The 9,894-nt window shown below is 35.1% G+C and overlaps 1 protein-coding gene across 1 annotated transcript; it reads left to right on the forward strand.

Moving 5' to 3' along the window:
- The first annotated feature begins 2,899 nt into the window (after positions 1 to 2,899).
- Positions 2,900 to 9,336, forward strand: LOC108677653 (histone H2A). The gene is made up of 4 exons (XM_018165905.1): positions 2,900 to 3,106; positions 7,930 to 8,106; positions 8,593 to 8,705; positions 9,148 to 9,336. Exons 1-4 carry the CDS (start codon positions 3,085 to 3,087, stop codon positions 9,244 to 9,246), a joined length of 411 nt encoding a protein of 136 aa, XP_018021394.1. The 5' UTR covers positions 2,900 to 3,084; the 3' UTR covers positions 9,247 to 9,336.
- The last annotated feature ends 558 nt before the right edge of the window (positions 9,337 to 9,894 follow it).

Consider the following 9,894-nt stretch of genomic DNA (forward strand, 5'->3'; position numbering starts at 1 on the left):
TATTTACTGATAACCTACTCTTTCCAATCAGGTAGTTATTGAGGTTGAACAGCAGGCAGTGCTTTGCCTAAGACCAAGTTAGTTCCAAAAAACCCCTTCACGTAACTGGTTAATAACATACTCCACAAACAAGAAAATTAAATTATATAAAGTGACAGAGTTTTACGATCAATGAGTTTGTGGTTTTAATTTATTTTATTTAATAAAAATTAAATAAAATTTCAGCTATTTAATAAAGTTTACTCTGACCTCCCAGATATGCCAATGCTATCAATTTGTGATCCAATGACTGACTCTTCCTTCATATGATTTCACTGAACAGGGTAGGCCAAGGTAAGAGAGTTCTTTTTGCAAAACTAGTTCTAGGCTAAGGTTGGTGGGAACATACAATACTGAATTTTAGATAGGTACAAAAACAGAAATTATTACACTAAAATAAATGCTTACACAATTATTAAACTAAACACTCATACAGCTGATTATTTTAAGTTTAATTAAGTATTTTATCGGAGCACAAGAGAAGGAACGTTTATAAAGAAGAAAGAAAGATATAAGAAATCCGGTGCCTGCCGTGGGCTGTTTGCCAGATTGATTATTTGGAATTATCGCTGCACGTGCCAGAATTATCGTGGATTACAGAATATTATATTTGTTATTACAAGAGCAGAATATTTATATGTTATTACAAGACCGTAGATAATTCCGGCATTAAAATATATAAAAATACAGTTTTCTTCTAGTAATCTCGTGAATCACTAGGTTTTATACCTGTCTGGTTGATTTTTTTTTTATGAATTCATGAACAGTCTTTAGGGATATTTACTCAATCAGGTAATATCCGTTATTCTTATGAAACAATTTGTTCTACAATTTATATCTGTCATCGAAGTAAATAACTGACTTGACTTTCCAGGGTAAGCCGCTTAAAGGCTCAAATATCTGGCAAAGGTCAACAGATCACTGGGTATGTGGATCCATGGTTGAACTATAACTACTAGTTCAACCATGATGTGGATCAACGGGACGTCTCGGACAAATTTGCGGCCGGACCCGCGGCCGGTCTCGCGGCCGCCGGACTCCAAACAGAGAAAAACCTAGCCAATCAACGAAAACCTCGCAGGTTAGGTCCAGTTAGGAACAGGTTCTATTAAAAAAAAACACAAAAAAACTATAAAACACTAAGAAAACCTTTCCGGCCGCGAGACCGTGTCCGAGACCTGATCACGGGTGATCAAACAGAAGCCGGGCTACTTAGAGTATTGCTTCCTCTTTTAAGTGAACAAGCGGCGATGAGAATCTTGACTTTTTTGTTATTATTATAATTATTGTATTATTATTATTTTTAACATCGTTGCTCACACTCAACTGGGAATACGAAATCTTTACGCCATCGGATGTTGAGTACCTACCTAGTGAGCGGTAATAGTTTCTGGCGGACGGATGTTAATGATTTTTTCGATACGAATGATTCGGTGGTTATTATTTACCTGGTAGGAGGATATAATTAGGTTCTAGTATTTAATATATAACATACAGGAAGTTCCTGTTTCAAACACATATGCAAACCAAATCAAATTATGTGCTTATTAAACACCATATGCACATGATCTCTAGAGGAAAGACGTTTGTTTCGAAGCAAATTCACAACGTTCGGTTGATTTTGCCTATAAAATCAAATACATCGGTCCAACTAATCAAGGGAAATGCATATGTATTTTGCTACAATTGAAGTTTAACATCATATTTATACCTAATTTTAAACATCTAACTATCCTGACAGGATATTTTTGAGTTTGCTGTTATCCTCGCTTGATACGAGAATCGGGATTATTAGCTTACAATCGGGAAATTAGCTTATTTTTGGAACAACGTAATTCTGCTCAAACAGATTTTTATTTTGTTAATTTTCTGCCAACCCTCTTCTTCTCTGTTATGCAATGCATGATGAAATTACCATTTTTAATAAAATTTCGGATGGAATTAATATTCCGCTACGAGAGATATAATTTATGAAGGTTTGACTGAAGACCACAAAATCATACCTGCTGATTACAAGATCTTAGTAGTATATGTTGGTTACATTTATTACATTTGGTGTTGTTGCGTCTGTTTTTGTTGGATGTGTTAGAACTTTGAAAAAGTTTTCTACGTGATTTTTGGGCTTAAAATTTGAAGTGGTTTCCTATGTTATACGTATTGTTATGGTTATACATATTGTGATTATTAAATGAAACATAAATTGATAATAAGTTTGATACATTCGAAACGTGGTTAAAGTATTAGAAATCTTACGGCAACTTGACTTTTGATCTACCAACAACAACAGAAATATTTTTTGAATTTTTATTTAAGATGAAGATTATAGATTAAACACATTAATTGGTCTTCCATCAAACATGTCTGAATAAACAAATTAGGCAATGCTATTTCGATAGGTGTAATGCAAATGCGTTGGAATAATATAGGAAGGCTTCAAACACAATAACAAAAGCTGACTAAAAACTGATAACTAAAACATAGATCCTAAATTATTTAAGATCGGAAAAGTTAAAAACTGAACGATCTAAAAGCGAGCAAATTGTCTGTGCAAAATCATCAACGATGTTTTATTTGAATGAGTTCAGCAGTTTGGGTTTGGTGGTATTTATTGGTCGCCGAAACTTGCCAGAAACCGGCCGTGAAATGTCTGATGGATATATTACCTGCAGACATGTTATCACAGTTACTTACGTGAAAATCTAACTCAATTTGATGTTTGACAAAAGTTATTAAATTTAATCGTTGAACATGGCTTTTATCTAACATGCGCTCCAACACTATCGCAGGAACACGTGTTTAATAGTATTCAGTAGCGTGATTATATTTCTCTGTTACTTCGGTGATACGAACTATATTATAGGATCCAGGATTTGGCGCCAAGTTTGTGAACGCCGTCTAACTCGTAACCTCGCTCTGCCCTGCCCATTCTTCAAAAGTGCGTTACTGTACGTAGCGGTTCTCTGTCACCTGTTAGCTCACCACATGTCCACATCGAGATCTTATATTTATATTCTTCGAAATTCTTGAGTTCAATTAGGAGCAATTATGTCTGGCAGAGGAAAAGGAGGTAAATTATAATGCTCATATTAATTGTATTTCATAATGTGTCTGGAAAATAACTTTGGATTTCTTCGCCTTTAGGCTTTAGTGTAGCTAATCATGTGGTGTTCTGTCATGTTTAATGATCCCATTCCTATATAGGCTAGTATATTCTGTATATGTAATATAAACTATTTCAACTAGTGGTTCAATAAATTAACCCCAATTAGAAGTATATTAATAATTAGTGATGCAAGACGTAGGTACTTTGCAGTATTGCTGTTATTTGCTGATGCTGAATAAAAATTTACAAGCAGTACCTATTATAGGCTATTATCATTATGATATACTACCTAGCTAGCTAAGCTAGGCCTACTATTAATTCAATAGCACTTGGCGGTTATATTGTGCCAGTTGTGGGCTTGTGGCTTTGCTATAATGCTATTTTCATTATTGAAGAATCAAAATTATAGGTAGGTAGGCTAGCTAGGCTACCTACCTTAAGGCTTATAAGATTTCAAACACATTTAAACAATGCAATTTTTGTGTTGCAACCAAATACCTACTTTAACCCTTTACTACTAAATTAGACTTTCAAGTTGCCTTTTAAAAAAACAATGGTTTTCTAAGAATTTCATGTTTTCTTTAATTTTTAAAAAAATTCACATAAACATAAAAGTCCTAGATTTATTTTTTACATATGTGTACCAAGTTTCAAAGTTATCTGTCTGTAAATAACTGAAATAAAATTTCCAATTTGCAATGCAAATTTCCAATTTCTTGTAGAAATTTTATTTTGGTTATTTACACTTTGAAACTTGGTACTGATGGTATACATATGAAAAAAAAATCTAGGATAAATGCGGTATATTCCAACACATTAAGGACGCATCAAGAAATGAAAAACTATAAATAAATAACTGTATGCGTTACTCGAGTTCTGTTTGCTTTATGTTACTCTCAAAACACCGCACTATGCGTCAGCAACAACAAAACATCACAAAATGTTGCCATATTTATTTAAAAGCCTTTAGAATACAAACCTACCAAATCCCTATATTCCGTCACTGTGTGTGGCTATATTTGGCATGTGGTGAGGCTATTCTGTCTGCGCTTCAAATTCTACTGATACGTAATGCGGCATGCCGTCATCCACGTGTTCGAATTCCGTTTGCTGTGTGAGCTGCATTGGAATACAACGTGGCTTTGAATTAAAACACTAATGAATATTGAACACTACTTAATTACGCTTTTAATTAACAACTATTAAGCTTTTAATTAAGCAAATTTTAATTTTTGTACACAGCTTGGAATGATCTGTGTGACGTGTGTGTCCAATTCAAGTCTAGTATGGAATATATCTACTTAGCGAGCCGCGACTGAATTTTTTGAGCCGTGGTTTTATGGATTTGCCAGCCGTGATTCCATTTCTACGAGCCGTGATTCTAGACGTCACCATTTCAACCATCAACGAACGCATGGAACTAAAACAAAGCTTAATATAAAGGAAAAACTAGAGAGGTGACGGAATTACCCACGATGTTGGAATATACCGCGTTTACCCCAAGACTTTTTTGTTCATGTGAATTTTTTGAAAAAATGAAAGAAAACATGAAATTCTTAGAAAACAGCTGAAAAAAAGGTACTGTAGAAATATATCTATGATTAATGGGTGGTTTTTCCAATCATCTGATAGGTAACTGGTGCAGAGTGGAATTCTATCAAGCGAGGTACTTTTGCCAGTCTGCCTTGAGCCGTCTGCCGTTGTTCTGGCTGCGTGGCACATTCTAATCTCTCACTAGTCACTATCGGCAGTAGCAGACGATTTTAAATTTGTATTTAAGGTTGTCAGAATTATTAGTGTCTTTTTGCATTATGAAGTGATCAAGATCTTTGTTTTCCTCATGGAATGGATCTTTTCTAAATGCTCTTTCATTTTAGCTAGTTTCATAGCATCATTGCTTTGTTTTTTTTTCACACACCAAATGCATGAGCCCTGTGAGTAGTGGTAGGTACTAAACCAAATTTCAAATACAGAGTGTAAACTTAACTTTTTTCTTAGCAATTACAAGAATTTGAAAGAAATATTTATGCAAAATGCAGTACAAGTTTTAAACAATACCATCAACCAGGGCTACTCAGGGCGGGCGGGGTAACTCGGGACAGTACTCCGACTAGAGATGCAAAAAAAAACGTTTTTTTTTTTTTTCAGAGTGTTTTTTTAGTAAAAAAACATTTTTTTATGTGTTTTTTTTTTTTTTGTTTTTTTATTGTTTTTTTCTTTCGTGTATTTATTTGGGATCAATATATCTATACCCTTAATATACATTGAAATGATGTGTTTTTAAATCTTATTTATAATTTGCATTTATTTATGTTTTTCTAAAAAAAAACAATAAAAAACATGTTTTTTTAGGCTGATGTTTTTTATTAAAAAAACTTGTTTTTTATTAAAAAAAACATGAGTGTTTTTTTTACGTCGCATCTCTAACTCCGACACAGCGTAAAACTGTTTTAGTAGCAAAACTAATTGGAATATTGCAAAACTAAATATAGTGGCGTAAATGTCAACATTTTTCCTATCTATGTAGCATACAGGAAGTTCAAAAATACTATATTTACTAGCTTTAACAAATTCCTGGATAAAATGGTAAAAGCAATATTTTGAAAAGCTACTTCTGTTAAGGTCTGTAGTAAAAAAAATATTCACCGTATTAAAAAATTTTACTTGCATAAAAGTTGCACACAGGTGTCGGCTTGAAAACGTAATCGACAGATTTTTCCTATCTCATTCCAAAAAATGGCGGTCATTTCCGAACAACGGGGCTACTCGGGACACCCCCAAAATGCATTTACAGTAGAACCTCAGTTAGCAAAGGCTCCAGTTAAGAAAAAAATTGATTAAAAACAAAGAATATTGATTACATTCACCTTGCTCAGTGAAAAGAATTTCACTTGTCAAAAAATTAGTGCATCATCAGTCATCACAAAATTGTGCATAGAATCTCGTATGTAGAATTGTGCACCAGGCATCATAGAATGAAAAGTAATTGACCTAAACTAAGATATATTTCTCCAAAACATATGATGGTTGTCACTAAAAAATTCCTTTCTGCTTCAGGTATGTTATTCATGATCTTTTATTTATAGTAAATTCACTCAACCCAATTAAAATTGTGTGAAATTACAAGCTGTCCTGTAAGCTTACAGATACAGAAAAAATGCTGTAAGGCTGCTGATATGGAGCTTGCAGTGGACAAGGTTGTTGTAAATGCTCAATGGCATGTTCATGGATACGGTAATATTGCATCAATAATACGGTAATTAATTGTATGGTAATATCATATCAATGAAGGAAAAACAAGTAAAAATCACAGAAAATGTCATTTATTCTACCCCTACATCATCTACAATGAAAGAGGACTTCAGAGTACAGTTAGTAATGGATGAGTACACTCTGCATGCTTCAAATGTTTTAAAATGAAGTTTTATTCCAAGTGTCCCGAGTAGCCCTGTTCTACGGGGCTACTCAGGACACTCTTTTTTTGCTTCTGGCACCTTATGAATAGCATATGGAATTTTTTTGGAGAAGTCATGTGATAGCCCTTGCAAAGAGCTTTGAAATGAGCCTAGAGCCTAAACTTGTTTACGAAATGTTTCATTGTAAGAAGTTATGAATGAAGAACATTCGAAATTATCCCGAGTAGCCCCGGTTGACGGTAATGCAACCAGCAAAGACTAGTGCAGATTTAATGAAAAATGGAAGATGCAAGCAATTAAGAGCAAATGAATTTGTAAGCCCTTACAATGGAGACTGAGACAATTTTTAATTAATTAAAAGCTTTTTAAGATTCATTCATAAAGGGTATAATAAAATTGTTAACTTCACAAAAAATTTTATTTACATTTTGTACTGAAATTATCCATTTTTTTGTTGAAGATTGAAATTTGATTAAATTTCTAATTTGCCCATCAAAAATATATCCAAAGTTTTTCAAAATCAATTCCATTGATAAACCCTTTTAGAAGTGTATCAATTAATTGATCCTAAGTTCTGTCTTTACCCTCAGAGGTGAGAGGTCTGATATTAGCCATTAAATCAATGGTTGTAATTATCACTTGTATGATTGTTATATGTATAGTAAAACCTCACATATTATATATGGAAAAGTTTATGTTGTTGCATAATATTTTTTGTACAATATTTTTGTTTATTCTATTATATATAGTTATGAAAGTGTATGAAAATTTTATTTTCATAAATATATTATGTTATGGGCCATGATGATGCAACATATTCTGCTTTTTTTTACTTACCAAGCTCAGCAAAATTTTCCTGCTTTCCAGTTATGTGTATCTGGTGTGTGTATGAAGTATGGGCATCCAACTTGCTTCCATGAAGAGATCGGAGTGCATATGAAGCAGGAGACGATATCCTCCTGCTGGTGATTTAACAAACCTTGCCCTGAATGAATGTTGGTGTAAATGTGTAGGAAGTGCTAGGGGTCTGCAGTGGTACCATCAACACAAGATAGGCTTTTAGGGTCTGGAAAGTTGGATGTTTTGTTGAGTTGTAATGATGAAATTTGGAGGATGTGTTGCTAATGAAACAGCTGTGGTTGTGCTCGGCCATGCTTGAGACGCTAGGGCTGTTTCATGCTGATGCCCTTTTTCTGACATTTTCCATGATTTATTGAGAATTAAAGAGTTTCATCCAAGAAAACCTTGCTTGCAAGTTGGATGTGAAAACTATATAAAATGATAGTTGGATTTTCTCCTTCAATTTTATTACCTGCATTGTTATTGTGTATGAAGGCTTGAAGCTCTGAAAGAATGTTTATTTGATTGCAGGCAAGACAAAGAGCAAAGCCAAGAGCAGGTCCAACCGCGCCGGTCTGCAGTTCCCAGTTGGGCGCATTCATCGGCTCCTGAAGAAGGGCAACTATGCTGACCGAGTGGGCGCAGGTGCCCCAGTGTACCTGGCTGCAGTCATGGAGTATCTTAGTGCTGAAATCCTTGAACTGGCTGGTCAGTAGAATCTTGTCTGTTTAGATTTGCTGCATTCTACAAATTACTGTCACTTAGTTGGTTTTTGAAGGCAATGACAGCAGGAGCCTTTTATATATGCCCACGGCAATATATTAACTTGCTGATTAAAAATGTTTGAAAGAGTTAACCTAGATGCGTGCCTTGACTACGAGATGATAGTTGCCATCAATGAAACACATAGCAATTATTTTGGCGTGCATATGATTCCCATTATCTTTTTCTGCATTTTATGTATTGACAACCGACATTCAGCATTTATGTCTTCTTGACTATTATCCTCTCAAGTTAGTGGTGGAAGGCAGATCTACTTCCTTTTATGATGATCGAGGGTTCTTTTCCAATTAGTCAGCCACAAAAAGTTGTGTAGGAAACCTTTCCCATGGTTGAATTCGCGTTTCTAAAAAGGAAATTGCATGTATTGGAGCTCGCATGTTCGAGGGTATAATTTGGTTTGAACTTATACAGGCAATGCGGCTCGGGATAACAAGAAGTCGCGCATCATCCCCCGTCATCTGCAGCTCGCCATCAGGAACGATGAGGAGCTCAACAAGCTCTTGTCTGGCGTCACCATTGCACAGGTAAGCCTTACTGTCAACTTGTCAAGGTGCTTCAGCGTACTGCGCAAGTACTCGTATAAATGGCGTCAGATGGCTTCAAGAAAAAAAATTAGTGTTACGAATTTTGCATCACAATTCAAACTATGGCGCCAGGTTTCTTAAAAAAGTAAAATGGCTGAAGTGATATACCTACATAGGTCTCCTAAGGATAAAATCCTGCCAGCTGGCACGCCTGACTAGAGTAAACGTTTTTGTTAGAGATAGAAACTGATAATGTGAAAACCTATCTAATGTAGTAATTGCAAAAAGGCAAAATTTGTAAAATGTCTTTCATTTAACCTGCTGTTATTTCCGTGGCCCAAAGTGTATTATATGTGGATTGTTGCAAAGGATGTCATCTCAATAACCTGATATGACGCAAAATATCATTTAAGGTACCTTATATATAAATATTTTTTTTCAGGGTGGTGTTCTGCCTAATATCCAAGCGGTGTTACTTCCTAAGAAGACGGAGACCAAATCCACAGTTGGCAAAGTAAAAAGTCAATCGCAAGAATACTAAGTGACAACGTTCGTGATTTTTGACGAGGTAAAATAGATTGTTAGGTTAAATGCTAGCGGGCATTGCGTTCAAATAAATGTTAGAATCCTTGAAGTTTCTATTGAACCTATATTTTTTCACGAAAAACTTCTGAAAGTATTTAGTTTGAAATTTACATATAAAAATAACAGCTTGCGACCAAGCTTGGTGTCCAACGCAGAATTGATAAGAAGTTTAGTCACGTTTATTATATATATTAAGGGCACTATCAGGAATACACAAGCTTCAAAAACTTCGAATTCGTCCTTGCCAGGCGCGACACAGTTTAACACTGTGCGCCCGTCACTTCAGACACCATAAACTCTCAGCTGCCAATCATGGCCGTCCACCAAGTGAATACTGTAATGCACACAATTTGTAACATCTAAATATCTGCTGGCTATGGGAACTACAGTATCCACCAGAAATAATCACAATTTCGTGGCTCTGTCAGCTAATCATTGACGGCTTTGAAAGCCGATTCCACCAATCGCAGACAAGAAATATTCCACAAAGTGCAGTTGAAACGGTACGTTTTGGAAGTATGGGACTGGAGCACTAATCCATCGCAAAAGCACGACCTGCCTGTAGATCAAATGACAAGCCCAGTGTACACCCAACCCTGTAGTA

The sequence above is a fragment of the Hyalella azteca genome, unplaced genomic scaffold, assembly GCF_000764305.2.
Source record: "Hyalella azteca isolate HAZT.00-mixed unplaced genomic scaffold, Hazt_2.0.2 contig3241, whole genome shotgun sequence".
Lineage (NCBI taxonomy): Eukaryota > Metazoa > Arthropoda > Malacostraca > Amphipoda > Hyalellidae > Hyalella > Hyalella azteca.